This window comes from Chiloscyllium plagiosum, chromosome 30, assembly GCF_004010195.1.
Source record: "Chiloscyllium plagiosum isolate BGI_BamShark_2017 chromosome 30, ASM401019v2, whole genome shotgun sequence".
Classification (NCBI taxonomy): Eukaryota; Metazoa; Chordata; class Chondrichthyes; order Orectolobiformes; family Hemiscylliidae; genus Chiloscyllium; species Chiloscyllium plagiosum.
The window spans coordinates 33705517-33733456 of record NC_057739.1 but is presented as its reverse complement, the minus strand read 5'-3'; the positions used below and the strand labels follow the sequence as shown (position 1 = coordinate 33733456).

Here is a 27940-nt window from a genome sequence, read left to right as displayed (position 1 = left end):
CAGGAATATACTTTCTCTGGATTCTTGTTATCTCATTTCTGAAGGCTTCCCATTTTCCAGCCGTCCCTTTACCTGCGAACATCTGCCTCCAATCAGCTTTCGAAAGTTCTTGCCTAATACCATCAAAATTGGCCTTTCTCCAATTTAGAACTTCAACGTTTAGATCTGGTCTATCCTTATCCTATTTAAAATCTAATAGAATTATGGTCACTGGCCCCAAAGTGCTCCCCCACTGACACCTCAGTCACCTGCCCTGCCTTATTTCCCAAGAGTACGTCAGGTTTTGCACCTTCTCTAGTAGGTACATCCACATAATACATTGGAATCCACTCCTTCAATCATAATACTGCACATACCATACTCCTACTTCATGTGTGCTGCTTCAAGATTTTTTGAAAAAATATTTCAATGTGTTAAAACTTTTGTATTAACATCCTAATCATCCTGCATTTACAAGGATCCAGTTTTATTGACCTATAGCATTGCACCAATTTCACAATTTTATTATGTCACTGTAAAAGGCACAGACTTTGGCAATTTCATGTTAAAAATGAAATAATTTCAAAAACTAGTTTACTTTATAGACTTGACCTTTAAGAATGGAGAGTTGCTGAATTTTGTAGTTTCAAAATTAATTTATTTTCAAAAAGTATTGAGCATAAAATAAGGTCTTCAGAAATTGAATTTTATGTAATAATTTTAAAGAAATTAAGGGTTCCAGTGGTGTTACCTCGCTTGAATGGTTATTCTTAACATCTGACAAAATCTTGAATGCTGATCAGCTGTTCAACCAGTGGGTGGAACCATTCCATATCTGATTCACACCAGGTATATTTTCTAGAAGGCACAGCTGGATCACAACAGTAGGAGAAATCATCACTTATTGTATTTCTCCCATTATCCAGATACCAACACCAACTGGGAATCCTCTCACCAGGATTACGAGACCAAGAATGGAAATTGAGAGAATTCTGATTTGTAAAGGCTTGTATGGTGCTGAGATTAACTTATTATATTGGGAATTCTTAAATGGATTTTAGTATTAAAGTAATGAACTAAAATATTCTTGAGAGCCACACCATGAAAATTTCTCTACTTTTAAACTTTTTATTAAACTATATTAATTGACCTTTCACTATTTAAAAATGAGTGCATAATTCTAAACAGTAATGCTACAACTCTTTACCTTTCTGAATTCTTTTTTCTTTATCTTCCAGTTGTACATCCAAGTTTTGATAAAGTTTTGCTCTCACTTCTTCACATTTTCCCTGATCAGGTTCAAACTGAACTTTTCCAACTTTACCATGCTGCACTGGGTCAGTAATATGTTCCTCTTGAATATAGAGGTTTCTCTTGTACCTGGCCTTCCCAATATATGGGCTTTCATTAGGGATTGTTTCAAATTCAGAGTTCTGTAAAAAAAAAAGTTCAATTCTGAATACTACATAGGACTAGACTTCAAAGTATTTAATTGGCTGTAAAGCATTTTGGGACATTCTGTGGTTCTAAAATTTGCTATGTAAATTAAATTATTTATTTCCTAATGGTACAGATTATTACATCTAAGATTCAATTACCTCTGTGCTACATAAAATCACTAAGCCATATCCAAATAAATTTGTGAGAACAGCATTATAAAGATTTTGATGAAAGCATTCTAAACATTAGTATGAATAGAAAATATTGATGACATAACAAAACATTTATTTAGTGCCAACAAAAAGGCTAAAACACATGAAAATAGGATTGCACATCTCTGACCAAAAGAATAATATAAAATCAAAATACTTCTGACTATGTTCAGATTCTACAATAATTATCAAAATGCTCTCAGAAATCTGATCTTATACTCCTTTTATGTCTCACATGGATTCTGCAGCTGAGCAGATGGATAGACATGATCCAGAATTCTGCCAAATCGCTTGAATTGGTTGCCAGGAGCTAGTCAAGATTTTCAAATTAATTTTGCTTGCTATCAGTTGGGGGATTCAACATGGTAATTGGACATGAAAATAGATTCATGATAGAAGGTCAGCCATGATATTATTCACAGAAACACAAAGTAGGAGTAGGCCATTCAATATGATCATGGCTGATCATCCAACTCAGTACTGTTCCCACTTTGTCCCAATATCCTTTGACACATTTAGGCCTAAGACTTTATTTTTCCATATTTTGGCCACAACAGTTTCCTATAGTGGAGAATTCCATAGGCTGACTACTTTCTGTTAGAATTTGATAGATTTCTAACTGTACAGAATACTCCAAGTGTGATCTTACCAGTGCCCTGTACAGTTACTGAAAGACATCCTTGCTTCTGTACCCGAATCCTTTCAGTACGAAGGCCTTCTTTGTCACTTACTCCACCTGCATTCTTAATTTCAGCAACTGGTGTATGAGGACATTCAGGATTTGTTGCATCCACCCATCTCTCTTTTATGGGCCCCGCCCAGTCTATCACCATGCATACAATAATCTATCTGCCTGTTTTTACTACCAAATTGGATAACCACATATTTATCCACCTTATACAGCATCTGACAGGTATTCATACACTTAATTTTTCCAAATCATAAATCCAAATCTGCATCGTTCTCACAGTAAACCCTCCAAACCTGCTTTGGAGTCAACTGCAAATGTGGAGATTTAGACATGTAGACATGTAGCTTCACAACACCTAAATCATTAATAAGTGTTGTGAATAGCTGGGACGGTACTTCATTAGTTACTGCCTGCCACTCAAAAATACCTACTCATTCCTACTCTTTATTTCCTGTCTGCCAACCAGTTTTCCATACATTTCCATACATGACCTCCAATCACATGCACTTTAATTTTGTATGCTAATCTGGTATAGGACCTTGTCAAAAGTTTCTGAAAGCCCAAGTAAACCACATCTATCGGCTCCCCCTTATGTACTAGTTACATCCTTAAAAAAAAATCAAATTTGTGAAGCATGACAGATCCATGCCAACTATCTGATCTTGTTACTGTCTTGTGATGGTCCTGTATCTGTAAGAGGGATTTGTTCTGTGTTGCTTCTCTTGCAGAGAGGTGTTGCCAGTGGTACCAGAATGTGCTTCAAAAGCAGTGAGTAAACAGTTTTGAGCTCCCAGAGTGTATTTTTTTAAATTAGACAACAGAAGCACGAGTGGGTGGAGTCTGGCTGACAGATCCAGGGTTTTAGTTTTGCTTTCAGTTTAAGTTGGGATTTGAAGCTAATAGATACAGCTCTCTCTCTCTCCCTCTCTGCTATAGCAAAAACGTCAAGTTCTCTCACTGCTGCTAGAAATCTTCATTCGGCGTTCCTTTCTCCAGGACTAGAAGAGATAGCAAGTGAGGAAAATCTGTTTTGTTGAATTTTTCTTTGCTAATGATGTGTTTATGGGATGTTGCTATATTGGAACAGTTGATCATTAGTAGTTAAATAATATATTATTTTATTAAATATTTTAATAAAGTTAAAGTTGTCAAGAGGTGTGGTGCTATAAAAACAACAGTTCAGGCAGCATCTGAGGATCAGGAAAATCATTTCGGGCAAAAGCCTCGGATGCTGCCTAACCTGCTGTGCTTTTCCAGCACCACATTCTTGACTCTAATCTCCAGTACTCACTTTTGCAGAGTTAAAGTTGTGCCAATTCTTTTTTTGTTTGCATTCTAATTGTGACGCAAAAATAAAGCGTGTTTTGCTTGAAGCTTTGTAGTGGACCAATTGAATTTTATCTGGAACACAGCGCCTTAAATAAAAGTTGGGGTCTCGGCTGTTACCTTGATATATTTTGTGGGGGTTTGGTCTGGTCCATAATATTTCCAAGTGCTCAGCCATTACATCTTTTAGAATTGGCTCCAGCACTTTTCCCACTACCAACCTTAGGCTAATCAGTCTATAATATGCTGTCTGCCTTCCTTCTTAAATAGTGGGGCTACATTATCCACCCTCCAATCCATAGGAGGAGATGTTCCAGAGTCTCAGAATTTTAGAAAGTGGTTACTAGTGCATCTGCTATTTCTAAAATAGGTCAATATAAAATAGACATGATAAATAATTGTTTGTTCACTTTTATTCTATCAAGTTGGACATTCTACCAGAATTAATGACTATCTATATAAGCAATCTAATAAAGTAAGGTCATACATTACCACCTCTGGAAAGTGATGCAATGGTTCAAACTTAGCATCAATCTTGTAAAATGCTAGTTCCTGCTCCAGCTGATACTGTTTATGACATGCCCTTGTTAACTCTGCTGTCTTCTGCTTTAACTATAGCAAAAAAAGTAAAAATAGGAAAAAATAAGTTTTCGTTATGTCTAACAAATGCATTTTTTTGTGAAATGTGCTCTTCTTTTTTGTAGGCCAGCATAATGGCTCAGTAGTTCGCACTTCTGCCTCAGTGCCAGGGACCCAGATACAATTCCACTCTCTGGCAACTGTCTGTGTGGAACTTGTACATTCTCTTGGTGTCTGTGTGGGTTTCCTCCAGATACTCCGGATTCCTTCCACAGTCCAAAAATGTGCAGGTTAGGTGGATTGGCCATAAGAAATGTGGTTTTACAGGGAAGGGGTTGTTCTGGGTGGGATGCTCTTCAGAGAGTCAGTGTAGACTTGTTGGGATGAATGGCCTGCTTCAACACTGTAGAGATTCTCTGATTCCTGACAAACTAAAGTTGCATCTTGAAGATTCAAAATCAGAAGCGCAGGTGATCATCCAATAAAAAGAGAATACTATGAGACAACAAATTCAGGTGTCATGCTGCTCATGTCTATTGTTTTTGATTCATGATATAATTTTTTTTACTAAATCAGCAGTCGAAAACATATCTGATGCGAATAATGTTTCCACAACAAAGTCTAATATTGCAAACAAAACATATTTTTAAATTAAAAACAAAGTAATGATTGTAGAGCCCAAATTCATTTTCCAACAGTTTTGTAGGCCATATGCAGAGGCATTATTTTCTATGTAACAGTCACTATTCAAAATAAGTAATACTTTATGTATGCAGATCGCTCATAAAAAGGAACAAATTTTAATATTTAATAGCTCAACACATGTAGTTACGGATTTTTCCACTTTGTTATTCAAAATCTTTCTGCATACAAATCAAATCACAAGTACCACGCAATCAAAAATTACAGTCATGAACAGCGATCACACATGGGATATTTTTGAAAATGTTACTTCTGTAATTTTTAGTATAATGAAACAAAGAAACATAAATCTCAACTAACTTATCAATTCCATTAGCCAGATTAACTCTAAACCTACTATATATATATATATATATATATATATCCTGCTCCCTACTAAAGTCCTGATCACTCGTCACCCATGTCCACATCAATCTCCAGTGACTCCAAGATTCACAATTTAAATTCTTCCATGACCTCAGGAACCTGTTGCAATGCCATAAACCATCAGGCAAACGCAGTGCATAAATCTGGACTGCTTCTCAATACATTAAAATCCATGGAAGAAAATTTGTTCATTTCAGCTCAACATTGCATCAGTCATATTTGGCAAACTTTATTCTTTTACCAAATGCATCAATTTTTGATTGTTACAAAATTCTTACTTACAATGCAAGTTAGCTTATGAAAAGTCTGTTCGTTTTAGGGCACCAATTTAAAGTACAGATATTTTTATATCAACCCGTTAAGACATGTTAACACACACCTGGAACAGGTGGAATTCAATCCTAGGTATTCTAGCTCACTTCTGACAAGGGGCATTAGCATTGAGCCACAAATGTCCCCAGTGCAAAGGTATAAAGTCACTCCAGCATTAACCATAACCATTTGACCACCAGTAAAATTGTATCAAGCATTTGAATGCTGTGGCTCCAAGGGCACACAGAAGGTGGGAACTCTGGACTAAGTAACTCAACTCCTTACTCCTCAAAGCCCATCTGCCATCTGCAAGAACAAACAAGGAGACTTATGGAATAATCTCATCTTACTTGGATGAGTGCAAATCCAACACCCAAGGGGCTCAAAACCATCCAGAACAAAGCAACCTGCTTGACTGGCACCACAGTTATCACCTTCATTATTGTCTCCCTTCACCCCTGCCACAGAATAGCATCTACAAGTTGCACTGCAATAATTCAGCAAGGTTTCTTAGATAGCTTCTTCTGAACCAACAACATCTTGGAGATGGGATTGTGTTCCAATGTAAGTTCCCTTCCAAGCTACACACCATCCTGACTTGTAACTAAACTGTCATTTCTTCACGATCACTAGGTCAAAATTCTGGAAGTCCTTCCCTAACATGATATACTTGCATCACATGGGCAACCCCAGTTCAAGAAGCCAGCTCAGCATGGCCCACTCAAGTGCAATTAGAGATGGATAAAAAATGTTGGCCAAGCCAGTTATGCCCATCTCCCAGGACTAAATAAAGAAAATAATAAACATTGTCTTATGTTATGCCAATCATATAATGTTGTATCTCTTTTCAGAAGCATGTTAACCATTGAAATCCTGTGTGTGATCCCTGTTGCATACAACAAGACAGCTACATGCTATGACACCTGAAGGTAAATTTACCGCGAGGCACAACAGACATTGGCAGAAAATACTATTAAAAAGCAAAGGTTAAAGAATGAGTAAAATGCAACATTCAATAAAGTTTGAGAATCAAACACATTAGCAGCATGGTTTTTGTAAACTATTTCAGTTAAAAACAAGTTGTTTGAACAAGCTAAAAAACTTTGCAGCTGTCATTATTTCTAAATGTGCGAGCAAATAAGAATAGCATTTGAAGTAAAGTGCATATTTGCTTCTGTTTAAACAAAAGCTTTATACAGTTCAACATGCAGACAGATCAGCTGATTACAGAAAAAGAGGAGTGACACATTTGTTTTTCACAAACTACCTTCACTGGGGAACAGAGATGTAGCATGCAGTAGGGAGGGAATTGTGAACAACCAATGATACCAGCTAAAGGAAGAAGAGCAAGTACAGGCTGTCAGCACCAATTATAAACACCTGGAAAGAGTACATAAGTATACATTACACTGAAGGCAAATTTGATTTTCACTGATCATATCTGGATATGTTTTTGAACACTTCAAACACTCTGTGGAGTTGCTAAATTATTAGCCATGATAATCCAGGACAAATTGAGAATCACGTGGAAAAGCCAGAATTAAGTATGATATATGGAATGTGATTTCTATATGTATTAACATCATTTTTTTAAAAAAGAGTTTGGATTTAGAATGGGTGACCTGTGGGTTTTGGTCTATGTCTGAGAGTGTTTAGTAGTAAACTGTCACTCATTCTGCAGCATAATTTTAGACCAGTGTGTCAGAGAACAGCTGACTGAGGGCCTCAGGCGAGGATAATGCAAGTTTCTCTGTATTGTGAGAGTCTTATAATTGGAGAGAGCAAAACTTGAAACGCATTAGTTTGCTTTGGTTAAGAAAAAACAACTTTTTGTTTTGCTTAGGAAAAACCCACATATTTGAAAGCTTTCAGTAGCATTTTGCAGAAGACCTAGATAGAGTCAGATGTAAGAACAGTTTCTGGAGCTAAATAAAAACTGAAAAAACTGCAGATGCTGTAAATCAAAAATAAAAACAGAAATTGCTGTTAAAGCTCAACATCTTTGGAGAGAAGTCAGAGTTAACGTTTCTGATCAAGTGACCCTTCGTCAGAACAGAAACATTAACTGCTTTCTCTCCACAGATGAAGCCAGACAGATCTGTGCGAATGTGCAGGAGCTTTTCCTGAAATTCCTGTTTTAGTTTCTGGAGCTAGTTCAGAACAGTTAGAAAATAGGGCGAATCTAAGGGTCATAGTTTGAAATTTTTATAACAAAACTGTTTTTTAAAGCACTGAAGCAGTTTTTTGAAGCCAAGAAAGTCTTAAGTTCAATTGCGTGAATAATCAAGGAGAGGGCTATCAAACTCTTAAGACCAAGAAGTGAAAGAAAAAGTTAAATCAAACCTTTAGATGTAACAGAGATGGGAGCTCTCTTTGGTAGGAGTACTATAAAATTAGAGTGTTGGGAATAGATGGGATTTTATTTTGAAAAATGTATAGCATTGCTTTATGAAAGAACCCTACATTAAATCTATTAAGCCAGATTTCAGCCTGAGATCTGATTTGTCCAGTAGTAATACAACTAAGGTCTTTTTATAGCACAAAGAAAACTGATTTCTGAAGGGCAAATTTAACTGAGTTGTTTGAAGAGGTAAATAGAGTTTGATAAATTTCACACAGTTGTCTTGGCCTACAAAAGATACAATAAAGTGCTACATAAGAGATTTTTCAGCAAAGTTGAAGCCCATGAAACAAAAGGGACTGTAGCAGTATGGATACAAAGTTCTGTGAGTGATAGGAAACAGAGTGGTGGTAAAAGTTAATATGTTGGGCTGAAGCAGGGTTCCTCAGGAATTTCTACTAGGTCTTCTGTTTCTCTTGGTAGAATGTCCTGGACAAATGTGCAGGTGGCAAATATTAATTGAATATTAATGTAAAAATAAATTCAAAGTCATACCAGTTCATTCTTGGTTTCCACCTCTCTTTCCAGTTTTTTGTAGCTGTTCTTCTGTTTTTGTTGTTCCTGTTTAAGTGACTTGTTCAATTGTTCCTGCCAGTTAATATTCTCATTTGCCTTAGATTGCTCCTGCTCCATCTGCTCAATCTCTTTTGTCTTGCTTTCTAGTTCCTTCTCAAGTTTCTCGAGTTCTTCTGCACAGAGCAGAAAACAAAAATGGTTTGTAAACTTGGCTAAGACCATCTCTCTGGCTTTAATATTGACCTGAATTATCTCTGGAAATCACAATCGTGTCTATTGTTGACATGGTATGATGGAATGGGTGAATTTGCATTTCGGGAAGAGCTGTTGGAACATCATGTTAAGAGGAGAAGGGGGAGCAGAGTTTGCAAACCTGAGCTGCATTTTCTTCTTAGTGTCCTGCTGAATCTTACCAACTTCTGCTACCTTTAATTCCTACCCCAAACACTGTCTCAGCGAGTAACACATTATTATATGCCTTTTTAATTATGCCTATTTTCTCATATTACTTTACTATAGTACTTAATATTATCTGCTTTGCATGCAGTTCTATATATGTTTCATCTCATGTATTTTCTATTTTTCTGGACCCTTTCATTTCCTTTGCTCTGTTCCGCTGATTGTTGTTCATCTTTAATTTATTCTCCAGTTCTAATGAAAGATCACAGTTGAAACATTAACTTGTCTGCTTTGTTTTTTCAGATGTTCAATGCAGTGATGGTTCTTATGACTGCTAGCTGGCCTGTTGAATTTTGCCAGCATTTACTTTGTTTCAGAATTTGGGCATTTACATTTTTTTTTTGCTTTTTGTAAAGGCAATTTCAAATGTATAGTTTAAAAAGTAAAAAAAAATGCTGGTTGAGACGTCAGAAGTTGATCTTTGATATTAAGGTTTCTTCTCTCCTAACAGGGACTATCACCATCAGTACCCCTCAAAGAATCAGTTGTTATGTGATTGATGGTTTTAATTCAACTGATGGCATAGTTTGAATCATCAAATTAGGTATGCACACAAGCTCAAACAGCCAAATGATACATCTAAAATAAAGTAAGAGTAAACATATTGATTAAATTGATGCCTACTAATTAAATAAGCTCCCTTATAACTATGAACTCTGTTAATCTTTCCAAACATATTTTTACAATTACACAGATTTTACTGTTTACTTGGAATAATAGTCAACTGTGAGGAGGACAGTTTGAAACTCCAAAAGAACATTGACAAGTTGGTGGAGGTAGACAGGTGACAGATGAATTTCAATGCAGAAGCATGTGAGGTGACTTTGGTCAGAAGAACACTAAAAGACAATATAAAATAGGGGGTACAATTCAAAAGTGAATTCAGGTTTATATGTGCACAGATGATTAAAGATGGTAGGACAGTGTTCTCAGCTTTGTTATTAGGAGAATAGAGTGAAGAATGGGAAGTAATGTTGAATACATACAAGACATTTGGTATATCTCAGCTAGAGTATTCTGTACAGCTATGGACACCACAGTATGGGAAAGATGTGAATGCAATGGACAAAGTGCAGAAGCAATTTACTAGAATGATACCAGGAATGAGAAAATTCAGTCATAAGGATAGATTTAAGAGGCTGGGAAAGATTTCCTTGGAGAGAAGGTTGACAGGAGATTTGGTAGATAGAAGGTAAGGACTGCAGATGCTGGAGATCAGAGTCAAGATGTGGTGCTGGAAAAGCACAGCAGGTCAGGCTGCATCAGAGGAGCAGAAGAATCGAACTTTCAGACACAAGCACTTCTTCAGGAATCTGTATAGATTTTCAAAATAGACTAGAAAGATAAAAGCTTATTTTGCTTGTAAAAGATAAAGAATGACAGGGCATAGATTTCCAGTGATGGTAAAAGAAGTAAGAGTGAAGTGAAAAAATCTTTTCCACATAGCAAGTAGTTAGGATATGGAAAGCCTTGTCTGGAAATGTGATGGAGGCAGCATCAATTGAGACATTCAAGAGGGCATTGGATGACTATTTGGATAGAAATATTGTACAGGGATATGTGAAAAAAGGAGATTGGCACTAGGGTGCTGGCACAATGTACCAAAATGGCCCTTTATGCACAGTACTAATTCTGTGATTCTGTTCAAGCAATGTTTAAAAATCTAATAAAAAAAGCATCAAAATAGTTTTCGTTGTTCTCAGCTTTAGAAATACACAAGCTAATCTTTGTCATATTTAGAAGATCTAACCATTGACAAGGTATACTTGACCACCAGATTATAATGTCTAATTTAATTTCACTATTATTCAAACACAGTTGAAGTATTTTAGGATAAAATATTTATGAATTTACTTTACCTAAATTAAATCGTTTGTGAGCCTCTTGCCTCTCTTGGATAGTTATGAGCTGTCCATCCAAGCAATTCAACGAACGTAAATGATATATGACATATAATCGGTAATGTGGAAGACGAGCAACAGGATTATTTGCCAGGGTTAGTGAAGTCAACTCTTTCAAAGGTTTCAGTTTAGCTACATCCTGGAGCTAAGCAATAAGACAGTAAAATATTAAATTATCACAGGGAACACATCCAGTGTTGTTGTCTATAAAATTAATCATCTTGGCAAGAATAAAAATATTATGGGTTTTTTAAAATCATAAATCCAGTCTCTAATGGTCAAACTAAACGTTGTTTAGTTCAATCTTACTTATTACCTTGTTATCAGCTCGTTAAAAGAAATACAAATTACAGTTTATCTTCCACAGTAGTTTTTCCAGTTGTGTTGTGATACTGAATACAGTAATTTGAGCATGTGATGAAGAAAAGTGTCCTTTACCCAAAATGCCTATAGATGTTTTAGAAATCCCAATGTCAATACTGAATATCGAATTGAGCCGTCTGTTCTTTATCTTCCAGTGTTACCCAAGTTTCTTTAACATTTAGATTAGATTAGATTACTTACAGTGTGGAAACAGGCCCTTCGGCCCAACAAATCCACACCAACCCGCCGAAGAGCAACCCACACAGACCCATTCCCCTACATTTACCCCTTCACCTAACACTACGGGCAATTTAGCATGGCCAATTCACCTAACCCGCATTCATTTTTGGACTGTGGGAGGAAACCAGAGCACCTAGAGGAAACCCTCGCAGACACAGGAAGAATGTGCAAACTCCACACAGTCAGTTACCTGAGGCGGGAATTGAACCCGGGTCTCTGGCGCTGTGAGTGCTAACCACTATGCCACCCATATGGAATGGAATATATTGCAGCCAGGAGCACAAACCTCAAATTCAGGTCTAGCACTGAACATTTAGTCATTCGTATTGTTACATGCTTTTGGAAGTTTGAAGTTTAATTTTTTACAGTTGTGTCTTCTGATTTCTAAACTGCAGTTTCATTGGTTTCAAAAAATGACAATAATGATTGTCTGATTACAGATTTGTTGGATTTTGATGCCTCAAAAAACCTTACATTATTGAAGGAGGAATGTTAAATGAATATTTCCAAACTTCCCCTTCTACAAATTACAGTTTTGTACATACTCCTTGACTCAATTTGTTTATTTTAAACACCTAAATTCAAAGCTTAAATCTTGTATGCATATTCCTATGTGTCAAATTGAAATCAACATACCGATGTAATATTGTTTTGCTTGAGGTTAAGGATGCGAAGGGATCGCAACTTCTTTCCAACCCAAACTGGAATTTGCTCAATATAATTTCCAGCCAGCTTCAGACTTTGAAGGTTCACCATGTGCTCCAAACCTTCAATTTTACTAAATTCAGAAAAAACATATATTTATTGAACAGTGATATGAAACATGTGTGCTTTACCCAGATAGGTAAAGTCAGAGAGAATGCTCTTAATATCATCCAATTAGCAACAAATTAAAGCTGTATTGCTCTTAGAGCCAAGATCAAGTATAACATCAGTAAAGAAGATCTACCAAAAGTTCATCAAATACTTATTTGAAGATGCAAATTACTGATGGGATTAAAATAAAGAACAGTTAACCACACAAGTTTAATTTTTGTTTTTCTCATTAGTGAAAATGCTGCATGTATCTCTAGTTACTCACCAAATTCGGTTGTATGAAAGACTAAGTTCACGAAGTTTAGACTGTTTGTCCAGTTTTTCTATTTTCTCAATCAAATTGTTATTCAGGTTCAAGACCAGTAACTGATCACATTTTTCCAGGTTTTCTATAAACTGAATATAAAACGCTATTGATTCTTCAGCTAACAATATAAGGAAAGTTGCATGCATTGTATTCCACCCTGGACATTTACTCTGTAGTAAGTGTATGTTCTCAAGAGCTTTCTATTTTGTTTATTCTCTTCACAAGTAGATTCACTCTCAGGCAGAATATCCATTCAGCTAGAACTTAAAACATTCCAGTTTTAGGTCAAAATGTATTTTGCTCTATGTCTTGCAGCAGCTAAAGGGTGAATAATGATGAACTCTGTGACAGAACTCTGAGGAAGGGTCACTCAACCTGAAACATTAACTCTGATTTCTCTGCACAGATGCTATCAGACCTACTGAGCTTTTCCAATAATGTGTTTTTGTTTCTGATTGAGAGCATCCACAATTCCTTTGGTTTTTATTTGGTGAATAATGATTGTTTGATAAGAGCTTTCCCATCTTCTCACTGGAGAAGGATATCAATTCTATTTGATTATTCCTGCATTTCATGGCATAGAACTAAACAGGAATTCACAGTAAATTCTGAAACACTCAATGATATCATATTGTGAACAAAATTTAAAATCAATATCACATATTATTGTGACAAGTTACTGCCATTTATTAGTCACGGGATTTCATTTTTGAGACTAGCTACTGAACCAGCATAGAATAGAACCAATACAATGAAGTTTTTTAAAAAAATTTGAAGTTTTAGGTTTTGCGCTAAACCAGTCTTCTGGGTCAGAAAATGAATGAAATGCCTCCAGCATGTTAGTGAATTTAGCAGACTAGTAACATGAATGTATGGCAGAGAATGCGATACATTTTTTCTATTTTTTGGTAAAATAAAGAAACTGTTTATTATTAGCCTTAACTTTCATTCCTACTGAACAAAGCTAACACACAATATTACAATTATTATCTTTTACGCACAGTCCTCTAATCACTCCATGTAACTTAATTACAACACCTATTTTTTCTACTTATGGCTAGACCAGGACTTCATACAAGTGTTTTAAATAGACAGGAAAGCAAATTATGACATCACAGCTGACAGATATCAGCCAAGTCCAAGATAACAATAACTATCAGGGTGTTGCAAATAAACTACACAGAGCAATTAGAGGTTTGGTGTATAAAAGGTAAGTTAATTTCCATTCCTACTAAATAAAGTCAAGACAGTAAAACTAGCTTCTGCATTTTACTAATTGTCATTATAGAAACATTTATAAAGGAACAGTTAAATTTTATGAAGTCTTACTTTAAATTGGGTGGGATATACAAGTTATCGCTGGTATTGCAGTTATTATAACTATCCTTAACACACAACTGTCTGTCAATGGTCTGCTTATCCAGACATAATATTAAAAAGATTATCGAAGCATTGAGACATTATGTAATACAATTCTGCACGAAGGAGGATGGAACAGAGTTCAAAGGGCATTATGCAGATTGTAGAAATTCCTGGACTATTGCCAAATATTGACACTGTCCATTTCCTATTAAACAGAAACTACGTATATAATTTTGACAGACAATTTTAAAATCACATTTGGATCACTGCTTCCATTAACTCCTATGTACTACCTTAAACTTTTTCCCTGTTTCCTTGGACAGACATAAGTTGAGAGAATGCACAGAACTAAATTGTCCTTCATGTGACTGTTTTTTAATTAGGTCCTCAGTGATATAGCGAACTCCGATATTTTTATTGTTTACATCTGAAAAGGATAAAAAAATTCAAAGTTAACATTTAATTTTCAACCCTAGTTAAGCATATAACAAGACATAATGGAAAAAGAATGTATCAGACAGACAGCAGATAAGGGAGAACATGAAAATGTGATGAATTGGGTTTCAGTAGGTGGGAATTAAAATCAAAACAAATATGCAATCCATCTTATTTTTTTCCTCCGAGTAAGGCAAAATTAGCGAATGGGGAATTTTGAAGCTTTAAAACTTGAGGGAAGCTTGTCTGTGAAACAGAGAATCGTTTAAAAGATGTAATCAAGATACGAGATAAGATCAGGTGAGGGGGATGGGAAGTGATGAAAAGTCATATGTTTAAGTAAAAGATGATAACAGGGAAATAAGTTTGAAACCAAAAGAGAAAATGCTGGAAAATCTCAGCAGATCTGGCAGCATCTGTAAGAGAGAAAAGAGCTGACGTTTCGAGTCTAACTGACCCTTTGTCAGCTTTGAAATGTCAGCTCTTTTCTCTCCTTACAGATGTTGCCAGACCTGCTGAGATTTTCCAGCATTTTCTCTTTTGGTTTCAGATCTTTTGCATCCGCAGTAATTTGCTTTTAAACAAATTTGAAAAATTTATTCAAAAATGTTAACTTTTTGTAACTGTATACAAAAATCATAATATAACTCTTCCTTTAGTAATTCCTTCTCCTTGAAGGATAACACAGTGTTCCTTCTCAACACTCTCTTTAAGAGCACAGACAATATTGATAATTATCTCATGGAAATATTAGGTATAAATCCAGATGTTGCAACACTGTTTCAACATTTAGAGAAATGAAGTATCACAGTAGTTAGACTGTAATTTCACACCACTTGGAGCACTCCTATACTGTAGTAAGACAAAAATATAAGTTCCAAATAATTACTTGCAGTTAATAGCATAGCCCAGATTTTCCTGCAATGATAAGATCAGAAATTTTCCTTTTTGCTATCAAGCAAACTGACCATTTCAGCAATATACTTCTCCATATTTTCCTGCATTTGTAATGAAAATTATATTGCACATTGGATGGCAATAAATGAAAATAAAATTATTGACAAAAATGTCAGTTTATGAATACTCAGTGGCAATTTTATGTTTGAAAATCAGCTTTAATGCAGGTCCACAAGACAACACATATCTAACTGCTCCACCCATTTGGCTAATCACTTCTCAGAGGAATTTATCAGTGCCCTTCATTCAGCATCACGTCATAAATTTGAAAGTGGAGATTCTATGGGAGTGCTAAGCCTGTTTTTCAGTCAGCAACCAGCCCATCTTTAATAATTTAAGCAAAAACCTCTAACAGTTGTAACAAATGACTTAGCAGTCAGAAAAATAACACTTAAACAATCATACAATCACATGTGCCACTGGAGCCAATATCGAAAAATGTCAGGAAAACATGGAGGCTTAAGTGTTGGCTTATATTATGTACACAAAATTTCTTTGCTTTTGCACTATTCAGCAGTCTTGAATGGACACACATTATTATAATGGTACAAGTATCTAGGAAAATCTGAACTAATATCCTAGACTTGGATATAAAACATTTAAATTTCTTACTCTTTCCAGTAACATATGCAACGGCAGATTCATTTTCACTGACGTCAAGTTTCTGCATACCAGTGCTTTGGTTACACAAATCTGGAGTATGAGACCTGCTGGCAGGGGATGGTGATCTAGTTCTTGGAGTTAAGACTGAGGAAACTGGAGTTTGCATACTACTTCTGGATGCTTGCAATCTAGTGACTGCCAGTTGCTGTGGAGTTCTCTTTCTCATGGTGTTAGCAGCACAGGGGTGAAGTATAAATGTTTTGAAACGTGATGACAAGTTGATATATATCTGGATGGACAATAAAACAACAACTCAAATAAAGATGTGTTAGTGATATTCTTAATGTGCACAACTCAACTCACCTCTGTGGACAGTCCTTAAATTTAAGAGTAGCAAAGTAAAGGTTACAGCATGTCTTTAACCTTATTACGTATAGACACATGCCAGAGCGTAATGGAATACTCCACACTTGCCTGGATGAATGTAGCTGCACTGCAGAAATTCATCAAAACTTTCAAACCCATGACCATTACCATTTAGAAGCACCAAAGCAGGAGATGGATGGGAATCCCATCATTTGCAAAATCCCCTTCAAGTCATTCACAATCCTAACATGGAAATATTTCCCATCCCTTCAATATCACTGGGTAAATATCCTGGAACTTCCTTGCTGACATATTTTGGGCGTACCTACACCAAATGTCCTGCAAAGGTTCAAGATGACCACCACCTTCTCAAGAGCAATTAGTGATGGGCTCGGATCCCGTCAGCAAAGCTGAACTTCTTAAATGAATTAAAAGTTGCAACTTATAATAGAAGAAAAGCATACAAATGTACAAAACTGCTGCATACAGACATCAACAATTTACGAACCCGTTATCAGACGTCTTTCCAATTTTCCAGAACAGAATTAACAGTAGTATTTGAGTGGCACACTTGCAATATCACAACTCATTTCCTAATGAGTCCACTGGCTCCTTATTTGAAGGGAATCTGTCAAGAACATGTCATCATATCTGTGTCAATCTGTGGGGCATGAGAGTTTCCAGAAAAAGCCACAGTTATAAAGATAAAAGAATGTAACTTAATTCCAAGATTATTTCCAATGCATTGATCTGCTGATTGATATCCTAATTCTAGTCCAGTGATATTGTCAGTGTCATCACCTCCCCAAGATCACAGCTCTTTTAATCAACTTGTTCAGATGTGCTTTAACACATCCATGGAGCAGATGGAATTTGAACCCAGGTCTTCAGGAACAAAGTAATGCCACTCTGTCGCAAGAGTATTCAAGACAGCACTCTTCTTCTTATAGGTGGAATTATATATTAAATAGATTTATTGTATGCCACTGATGGTCATCAAGTTTAAGGTTGGAGGTGTGGGGGAGGGGTCAAGTTCGTTGAAGCACATACAGGTCATTCTGCTATGACGCGCGTTTCCTCAATACAAATTCACTGTAACATGATTGACAAATTGTGGTCGCTATTTGTAAAGCACAAACTTCTCAAACACGATTACATTGCCAACACTAAGCGCAGTTTCTAAAACACAAGTCTTCAATAGCACGGGGTTGTACATGAATGCAACAATCACATTATAGAAAAACCGAATGTATAGAGAAACGCAGCATGGTTGAATTAGAAGTTTTAATTAATCTACATTACACATGTTATAGCACATGTCTGGATGGGCCGAAGATCCTCTTTCCATGCTGTAAAACCTCTCACAGTGTGGTCCAGATGGGACTTGAACACATTCAAATCACAACAGTGCTCAAGGAGAGAGATCACACATTTTTCCTTCATTTTACCTTTTTTCTATTCAATCTGTTCAGATACACCTCTGGAGCAGGTGGTACTTGAAACTAGGCTTCCTGATCCAGAGGCAAGGAAATTACCACAACAGGGCCCAATAATACAGTTCTTAAATACAAAATGTCCGATGAACATCACTCACTCTTAAGAAATTCTGGAGTTGACCTGTAACAAAAGCAAAATATTACTGATGCTGGAAATTTGAAACAAACCACAGAATGCTGGGAAAACACAGCTGGTCTGGCAGCATCTGCAGAGAAAGAAAGAGTTAATGTTTTGAGTGTGGTTACAACTCTTCTTCAGACCTGATCTGTTTGAGCATTAAAGAATCTGCATTTCAAATACTCACAGTTATAGTACACACAGCAGTGAAAACATATATTAGAAAAAGCAAAAATGCTCAGTTCTCCCATTCTAAATTTCCTCAAAGCCTTGAGCACAAAAACAGAATGAAAACAAATATATAAATAAGACGAGCTACAAGAACAAGCTGATCAAATACATTTCTTTCCGTTTCCTATATATGATCTATCTTCACTTCTATGTTCTCTGATTTCTCAATCTTCATTTCTGGATCAGGTTATCAAATGATTTATAACAGGCACCTTGACCATACTTCCACCAACCCCTCTTCTTGTACAAACTCTATTCCATTGTTCCAGTTTCTCTGTCACAAATATTTCAGAAAGCCACCTGCAATACAAATAGTTTTGATACACCTTCCTTTTTTCTCAAATGAGGATTTCTTTCACCCATAACAGTGTCTTTAATAACATCCGTCCTATTACCTCATTTCTACTTTTATTACTTCTCTTGCTTTCCAAATCTTCAATGGTTCTTCAAATCTCGTTTTCCATCTTGCCAGGTTGTACATTTAAACATATCATTCTCAGCCAGTTCCACACCAAACAACATACTCCCTTTCCTTCCGTCTTTTTCACCTGTGTAAGGGAACATTCCCATCTCCAAACAGACCCCACCACCAAGGATATATTTCCCTCCCCTCCCCTATCAGCGTTGCGGAAAGACCACTCCCTCCGCGACTCCCTCATCCCCCACCGACCCAACCTCCACTCCCAGCACCTTACCCTGCAACCGCAAGAAATGCAAGACTTGCGCCCACACCTCCCCCCTCACTTCCCTCCAAGGCCCAAGGGATCCTTCCATATCTGTCAGAAATTCTCCTGCACCTCCACACACATCACCTACTGCATCCACTGCATCCGATGATGTGGCCTCCTATACATTGGGGAGACAGGCTGCCTACTTGCGGAACGTTTCAGAGAATTCCTCTGGGACACCCGGAACAACTAACCCAACCGCCCCATGGCTGAACACTTTAACTCCCCCTGCCACTCCACCAAGGACATACAGGTCCTTGGCCTCCTCCATCGCCAGACCATGGCAACATGACGCATTCTCCTGTTCCTTTGATGCTGCCTGACCTGCTGCGCTTTTCCAGCAACACATTTTTAAGCTTCCTTCCATAACAACCTGGTTTCCCCCTCAATGTCCGCCAAGACCCATTCCCATGGCACCTTCCTGTACAAAAACTGTAACAGCTTCCTCTTTTTCCACCATCTGAGACACAAAACACTCTTTCCAAATGAAACGCCCTGCAACTTATTTGTACATCCTTCAATTCAATATGTTTGCTGTTCATGATGGGATCTCCTCGATGTATGGGTGATAAATATATACTCTACTAAATGTCTCCATTTGAATCATATGCATAACTCCAGGTTTTTAGTCACCTCTGTTACTTCAGTTCTCTGTCGCACCCCCAGTGTGTCATTTCAGTCTTTTGTAGGATATGGACATCTCTAGCTGGGCCAGCATCTATTGCTCATCCATAGTTGCCTAGTTCCAATCAACAACATCTACCCCTTAGAAGGACAAGGGCAGCAGATGGAAGCACTGCTCCCTGCAAGTTCCCTCTCCGAGCCACACAGACTATCCTGAATTGGAAATATATTGACCTATGGGTCAAAATCTTGGAACTTCCTCCCTAGTAGCACTTTGGAACTCCTGTAACACACAGTGGAGCATTTCAAGAAGGTGGCTCATCACCAGACTATGAAGGAACAATTGAGGTAGGAACAAGCAGCCCAACCAGCGCCTTCTGCATCCCATGAATGAACAAGATACATACACCACTCACATTGACATAGACAATTACACTGCTTAGAGTTGGGGGAGCAGTTCACAGTTTAAACAGACAACAAATTACCATCACATACATCTTTTATCTTGCTTTGCTGAACTTCAAGTCACAAAATTACTGGAGCTAACTAGCACAGAGAGAGACCGAGGCCCCAGACCTATCACCAACCTGTTGCTTGAAAGAATGGTATCCCCAGGCTGCAAGATAGATTGAGAGCTTCATTGCCCTTACGGCTGGCTGATGTAACAGAAGACTTTGGTGTCAAGAACTGCAACCAAGTAAAAAGAGGTACAATGCATCTTTAAACCCTCATGACTTTTTAAACAGCGGGCATCTGCTCCAAAAATGAAGTTTCACTGCCTCTTATAGCTCTACAATAAAACTCAACATGAACTCATAGAACAGAACGTCCATTTTTGATTAGACATTTTACAGAGTTCTGGACTTAAATGATTCAACATTTCAGACCATAACCACTGATCCATTGTTTGCTGTTGCTAATAATTGTTAATTCTATGAACAACTTCCAGGGATCCCTCTTGTGGTGCAGTGTTAGAGTCCTTACCCTTGGACTAAGAAACCTGCCATCAAGTCCCACCTGCTCCATCTCTGAACTGGCTGATTAGGAAAATAGATTAAATACAAAGGATTATATATGGAAAGTAGCAAGGGATCTCTGCATTCTCCATACTTACCACTGTCATTGTTACATAGCAATGCATTGATATTTGTTCAATTTACACATGACCAGCCTAGCAATAAACAGATCCAGGCAGTGGGCTGTGGTGGCAGTCACTTCTGCCGACTGCATGACCATCTTCCACAGTTATACTGGAACCTAGGTGTCCTTAGAGAGGACACGTGGTGTCAACCAATGCTCTTAGTGCCTTTGTGGAGAGGTGGGCACCGTGAGGGATAGAGTGCTTTATTTCACGCTCCAACTCAATTTAGTCTGTTCCTTCTCTCCCTACCCCCCCCCCTAATTTTCTTTAGATGACAGCACTGCCCTTAACAGGGTTTGCTCATTTAATGTTTCATTAACCACATAGGTGTTTTCCTGGTGATGGAAAAAAATGTATAATAAAGTTTTTAACAATAGTATCCTTTTACTGCATCACTATGTAAGAGACACAACCATGTGTGATTTGGGGTAAACATTACAACTGGGCCCTTTTGTGATGCAGTGGTACCATTGGACTGAGACACCCAGGTTCAAGTTCCACCTGTTCCAATGATGTGTAATAACACCGCTGAACAGGCTGATTAGGAAAATTAGGTTAACAACTCTAGGGGGGCTCTTGTAGCACAGTGATATTGTCCCTATCCCTGGCCCAAATGACCTGGTTAAGTCCCACCAAGTTCTTGAAGCGTGTAGTAACACCTCTGAACAGGATGATTAGGAAATATAGGTTAAATAAGAAAATGTAAACAAGATTAACAACTCCAGGTTTCTCGTGATGTAGTGAAAATGCCACAACCAGCTGTCCCTCTTAGCCACACACAAAGATGACAAGGACTACAAATTCAACTGGGACAACACAGTGATCACAGGAAAAGCTAAACATAGGACAGCCAGAGAATTTCTAAAAGCATGGCACTCAGCCATGGATTCCATTAACAAGCACACAGATCAAGACCCAATATACCGGCCACTACAACAAATAACTGGAACCGGCAACCCGAAGATGCAGAAACAGAATCAAATAAATTTTAGAAGACACAGTACAGCAGCACTTCACAGGAGACTCCAAAGCACTGAAGATGTCACCAGACAGGGGACGAAATGTCTGCAAATCAACTTCTCAGCTTGGCAAACATATCCACAATCAGAACATCTCTAACTTTTGAAGATCTGATAAATAGGTCATCAACAGAAACATTTAACTTGCCATTATTTATGAAAAGTGTTCATGAAAAGTCTGGGGAAACGACATGCCAGTGATGGGCAAATCATTGGAGAGAATTCTGAGGGACAGGATTTACATGTATTTGGAATGGCAAGGACTGATTAGGGATAATCAATGCGACTTTGTGTGTGGGAAATTGTGTATCACGAACTTGATTGAGTCTTTGAAGAAATGACAAGAAGATTGATGAAGACAGAGCCGTGGCATCGTTTACATGGACTTCAGCAAGGGGTTCAACAAGGTTCCACATGGTAGACTGGTTAGCAAAGTTAGATCACTGAGAATCCGGGGGAGCTGGTCATTTAGATACAAAATTGGCTTAAAGGAAGGCGGTGGAGGGTTGTTTTTCAGACTGGAGGCCTGTGACCAGCAGTGTGCCACAAGGATTAGTGCTGTGTCTATTGCTTATTGTTATTTACATTAATGATTTGGATGTGAACATAGGAGGAATGGTTAGTAAGTTAGCAGATGACACCAAAATTGGTGTAGTGGACAGTGAAGGAGGTTCCCTTGGGACCTTGATCAGAGGGGCTCATGGGCTGAGGAAGGGCAGACAAAGTTTAATTTAGATAAATGTGAGGTATTGCATCTTGGTAAGGCAAGTCAGGTCAGGACTTATACACTTAATGGTAGGGTCCTGGGAGTGTTGCCAAACAAAGAGACCTTGGAATGCAGGTTCATAGCTCCTTGAAGGTGGAGTCACAGATGGACAGGGAAATGGAGACGGCATTTGACGTGCTTGCCTTAATTGGTCAGGGCATTGAGTATAGGAGTTGAGATGTCATGTTGCAGCTGTACAGGACACTGATTAGGCCACTTTTGGAATACTAGTCACCCTGCTATAGAAATGTTGTTAAACTTGAAAGGGTTCAGAAAAGATTTACAAGGATGTTGTCAGGGTTGGACAGTTTGAGTTATAGGGAGAGGCTGAATAGGCTGGGACTATTTTTCCTGGGCTGTCAGGAGCTGACCTTATAGACGTTTATAAAATCATGAGGGGAACAGATAGGGTGAGTATCCCAGGTCTTTTTCCCAAAGTAGGGGAGTCCAAAACTAGACAGCGTAGTTTTAAGGTGAGAGAGGAATATTTAAAAGGGGCCGAAGGGGCAACTTTTTTTTTTAACGCAGAGGATGGAGCATGTATGGAATGAGGTGGAGGCTACTACAATTACAACATTTAAAAGCCACCTGGATAGGTAAATGAATAGAAAGGATTTACAGGGATATGGGTCAAATGCTGGCAAATGGGACTAGATTAATTGAGGACATCTGGTTAGCATGGACGAGTTGGATTGAAGGGTCTGTTTCCATGTTGTACAACTCTGACTTAATAACTTAGTTCCTTTCCACAGGTGTTGATTAGTGCCAACCTTTTGTGCTTTCATTTCAGATGTTTAATATCCACAGTACTTTGTCTTTGTATCATTATTAAATTAGCTTTGTTTATTCCTGATCCACAATAAAAGTGATGCAAGTGTAAAGTTTTCTGTCACTAGGGTTGCCATTTGCTAATCCAACATGTTATTTAAACTTACTACCATATGCAATATTTTGCACAAACCAATTTTGAATTTCAGATCACCAGGTCAACATATAACCACACTCCAAATATAAAGTAGTAGTTATACTACTTTATGGCAACAGTCAAATAATTTTGAACCATAGTCAGAGTCATAAAAAATGGCAACAGACAGTTTGGCCCAACCAGTCCATGCTGACTATAATGCCAAACAAAACTAGACCCTCCTGATGAAGGGCTTTTGCCCGAAACGTCAATTTCAAAGCTCCTTGGATGTTGCCTGAACTGCTGTGCTCTTCCAGCACCACTAATCCACATGCCTGCAGTCTGACCATATCCCTCCAAATATTTCTTATTCAGGTACTTATCCAAATTAACCAATAATAATTAACTGCATAATCTCATAGATGCACAGCTGCAAAATCTCATTTGATTTCAACAGTCTGACTTGACCTAAACCTTAAAACTGGATATACTTCATGAACATTGTTGATCATAATCTTTCTCAACAGTTGCCTGACAATGACGACATTACCAGTCTTTAAAGTCTGTGATTTACAAAATCCAGTTGCAGGTGCGGATTACCGAACGAGTGCAGAATTTGTCCCATACATCAATTTGCTCATCACAATCGCCCATTCCTTACACTACTCTTATCACTCCCTGAGGTAGAAGTAACATACCTATATCGCAATTCAGATGAAACGGTTGTTTTTAAAATAACTGATAAATTAAATCACGATAATGTTTTATTGTTTTAAAAGAAATCCCTCCAAAGTTTAACATTAAACTTGCATATGCAGGTAGAATGCTTTAAGAGTCTGTGTGTCGGCTTCCCGTTGACATGGCAACCAGCCTCCCTCTCCTGGAATTTAGCCAGATTGATGGGCCGCGAAATGTAATTTAAACATTTTTTAGAAAAAAAAGTATTGCCTCTGTTTCCTTGCAGTAAACATACCTGTGGTAAATTCGGCTCACAGCCGGTTCACATAATGATAGTAAGGGTGAGGTGAAGTGAGGAATATGATATTGTGCTGCCTTGTGGCGACGCCATCTTTGTTTGTGGAGGGTGGGAGGCGTGTCTCCTTGCTCTTCTTCCTTCCGCTGTTCCCAGAACCAAACATCAACGGTTCCAACGGTCAGAGGCTGGGTCAAGCTAGGAAAGATTGCGAATTGAGAAGAGAATGCTGGAGAGTATTTTTCTAAAGCTCGACATAACATAACAAACGGATGAATTGTAAACAAAAACTTAAGGTGCGGGAACTTTAAAGCAGAAGAAATTGAAGCAAGGACTACAATGCCATCCATGAAGTACGTGGCGAGAAGGGAGTAATTGGGGTGAATGTGAAAAACACAAGTAAAAATTTGAAGGCAGCCTGGTCTTCCTTGATCCTTAGATTATCTTTCTGGTGTTATTGGAGTTGAACAAGGCGCATTGTGGGCAATTTTTTCCCTTTGAGATGTGCTATGTTATAATACTTGATGACACTACACAAAGCTTGGCCCATTGGTGGTTACACCCAGGTAGCTTATAAGTGCCAGCTAGTTTCTCTCTAAGCAAAGTAGTTTAATGCATAAAAACAAATGGTATAAAATCATACATATAAACCAACACCACATTGGCAAAGATGAGAAATAGGAGGGATTGTACTCTATGAAGGATGAAATAATTTGAAGAGTAAGGAGGCAGTACAAAGTAAATGAAGCACAGTTTCTGCATTCAGAATCCTAGACAATATTGGTGGAGCATATTATCTATACTATATATATTATCTCGACAATATTGGTGGAGCTAGTGAATTCTACACAATAGTCCCGAGGTATGGACCTTGAGACAGGAAATCAGTAGCGTCGAGAGGAGTGAGCGATGTGAGGTCCCTATGAAAGCATTACCAAAATCAGTGAATGAGGGAAAGTCCCTAACACAGAGCGGGAGCTGGTATATAAATAAGAATGATATATTTGTTGTTTATACTTAAGTAGGTGTAAGGGTAAAATAAAAGGAAGGATCCATATTTTATTTAGTTAATTTATGTTTGGGGCGGTCAGGCTGCGCTTTACACATCCTGCGCTATGTGGGAAATTGTAGCTGTATCTAGCAGCCTGATGACCATGTGCTCAGGAAGTGCCCTTGCTGGAGCAACTTGAACTCTGGTGTTTGGAACAAAAGTGGCAGCTGGGGGCAATACAGTGAATTCCTGAGGGGAGGTTGTAAATAGCAGGTTTAAGGACATAGTCACCCACAGCTGAAGGAATTGCAGGCACAGAGGCTGAAAAAGCGGATTAGGCAGGAATTGAAGGAATCATGTGAATGCATCTTGCTCACAAACTTTCTTTTAGTTTTGGAAAAATGTGTATTTGACATTTCCTTTGTGCAGGCCAGCTACAGCGAAGACCATGGCATTAGGTGGTATAACTGCTAGGATGGGCAGAGTGTGGGAGAAATGTAGAAGGGCAACAGTAGTAGGGCATTTATTAGTGAGGGGAGTTGTCCAAATGCTACTATGACCTAGATGGGATTCCAAGATGGCATGTGGAAGGGTTTTCTGAAGTGGGAGAGGAGCTGAAGAAGTCATTGTCTATGTTGGGACTAATGACATAGAGGAAAAAGAAACTAAGTCCAGCAAGCAGACTTTATGTGGAGGTGCCAGTGTTGGACTGGTTTGGACAAGGCCAAAAGATGCACGACACCAAGTTATGGTTCAATAGGTTTATCTAAAATCACAGACTTTCTGAGTGCTGCCCCTTCATCAGGTAAAGTGACAAAGGGGCAGCGTTCTGACAGCTTGTGTTTTCAAATAGGCTTATTGGACCATGACCTGATGTCATGTGACTTTTGACCTTTAGGAAGTTAAATAATGGAATTCAAAACAGGCGTTTAAAGGAATTAATCTTCACATTACTTCCGCAGCCATGCAGTAGCAAGTATAAGATTAGAAGGATAAAGTAGATGACTGTGGTTGGAGAAATGGTGCTGGAGAGAGGGCTTTAGATTCCTGAGGTAATGGGCCCTTCTCTGGGAGAAATGAAACTGTACAAGTTAGATGGATTACGTTTGAATAGGAATGGGAACACAATCTCACAGGGAGGAGATATTAAGAACTGCAGATGTTGGAAGCTAGAGTTGAGAAAAGTCTTGCCATCCCAGGAACAAGTCCGATGAACCTTTATGCACTTCCTGTCTGAAGTATCTTTGTATATCTTCACAAAGTTATCATTGACACCAAGAGACAATACCAGACTAAATGAGAGTCCTAGACTAACCATACCAACAACACATCGACAGGCAAGGCTTACACATTATAATGGGCTACAAAGCAAAGTCGAGTAAAATTGCTAACAACAATGCATCTCTCCCTGATGAGCTCAGTGCATTCTTTGCTTGTTTTGAAAAGAGGTCAGTGAAATGATGTCACCAGCCCTCACAGCCTCAGGTCCATTTGTACCCACAGTCACTGCCACAGATGTCAGATAAGCCTTCTTGAGAGTGAACTCCTGGAAAGAGACTGACCCGGATACAGTCCCTGGCTGTGGCAGACATATCCTGTGCAGACCGACTGGTGGGAGCTTTTGCAGACATCTTTAATCCCTCCTTACTGCGATGCGAGGTTCCCACCTACTTCAAGATGACCACTGTCATCCCAATGGCAAAGAAAATCAGGCAATGTTCCTTAATAACTACTGTCTGGTGGCTCTGACATCCATCATTATGAAGTGCTTTGAAACATAACTAATGATTGATATCTACTCCAGCCTTGATCCACTATAATTCACCTACCATTGCAATAGGTCCATGGCAGAAGCCATCTCCCTGGCCTTACAGTCATCGCTGGAACATCTGGGTAACAAGGACACATACGTCAGACTCTTATTTATTGGCATTAGTTCCACCTTCATCACCATAATTTCAACCAAACTCATCTGCAAATCCAGGGATTTAGAAGACTGCTCCCCTCTCTACAACTGTATCCTTGACTTCCTGACTCGCAGATCGCAATCAGTAAGGAGAGTTGAGTACATCTCCTCCACAATAATCTTCAAAACCGATGCCCCACAAGGCTGTGTACTCAGTCCTTTACTATACTCCTTATACATTCATGGCAAAATTCAGCTCTAACTCCATTTACAAATTTGCAGATGACACCACCATAGTGGGTTGGATCTCAACAATGACAAGACAGAGTACAGGAAAGAGATAGACAGCTTAGTGACATGCTGTGAAGACAACAATCTCTCCCTGAATATCAGCAGAACAATGGATCTGGTCAGCAAGCAGAATGGAGTACATGCCCCAATGTGTACCAGTGGTGCTGAGGTGGAAGTGGTTGAGAGCTTCAAGTTCCTAGAAGTAAATATCACTGACAATCTTTCCTGGTCCATCCAAGTCAACGGTACAGTCAAGAAACCACACGAACATCTCTAACTCCTCAGAAGATGAAGGAAATTTGGCATGTCCACAATAACTCTTACTAATTTCTTTAGATGCACCATAGAAAACATCCTATTTAGATGCATCACAGCTTGGTATGATCCTGCCCAAGATGCAAGTAATTACAGAGAGTTGT

The 27940-nt window shown here is 38.2% G+C and overlaps 1 protein-coding gene and 1 long non-coding RNA gene across 7 annotated transcripts in view; one reads left to right on the top strand and one right to left on the bottom strand.

Annotated features, from left to right (window-relative positions):
• Positions 1-24508, bottom strand: part of cntrl (centriolin) — a 118580-nt gene extending 94072 nt beyond the window's left edge. For 3 of the 5 annotated variants that reach the window (XM_043720291.1, XM_043720294.1, XM_043720295.1), the window contains exons 1-10: positions 24334-24508; positions 16842-16961; positions 15977-16256; positions 14266-14399; positions 12569-12699; positions 12124-12265; positions 10843-11029; positions 8504-8697; positions 4141-4260; positions 1187-1412 (exon numbers count right to left, since the gene is read on the bottom strand). In XM_043720291.1, coding sequence (XP_043576226.1) covers positions 1187-1412; positions 4141-4260; positions 8504-8697; positions 10843-11029; positions 12124-12265; positions 12569-12699; positions 14266-14399; positions 15977-16193 — 1351 coding nt within the window. In that variant the 5' untranslated portion in view covers positions 16194-16256; positions 16842-16961; positions 24334-24508. The remainder of the gene's footprint in view (positions 1-1186; positions 1413-4140; positions 4261-8503; positions 8698-10842; positions 11030-12123; positions 12266-12568; positions 12700-14265; positions 14400-15976; positions 16257-16841; positions 16962-24333) is intronic. The other 2 variants (XM_043720293.1, XM_043720292.1) reach the window with 2 other exon arrangements.
• Positions 3258-9384, top strand: LOC122564889. 2 transcript variants are annotated; one of them, XR_006316037.1, is made up of 3 exons: positions 3258-3336; positions 6459-6536; positions 9227-9384. It is a non-coding gene; the product is annotated as an uncharacterized LOC122564889 (long non-coding RNA). The 2 variants fall into 2 exon arrangements; XR_006316036.1 differs by lacking the exon at positions 3258-3336 and adding an exon at positions 4480-4517.
• Positions 24509-27940: the final 3432 nt, after the last annotated feature.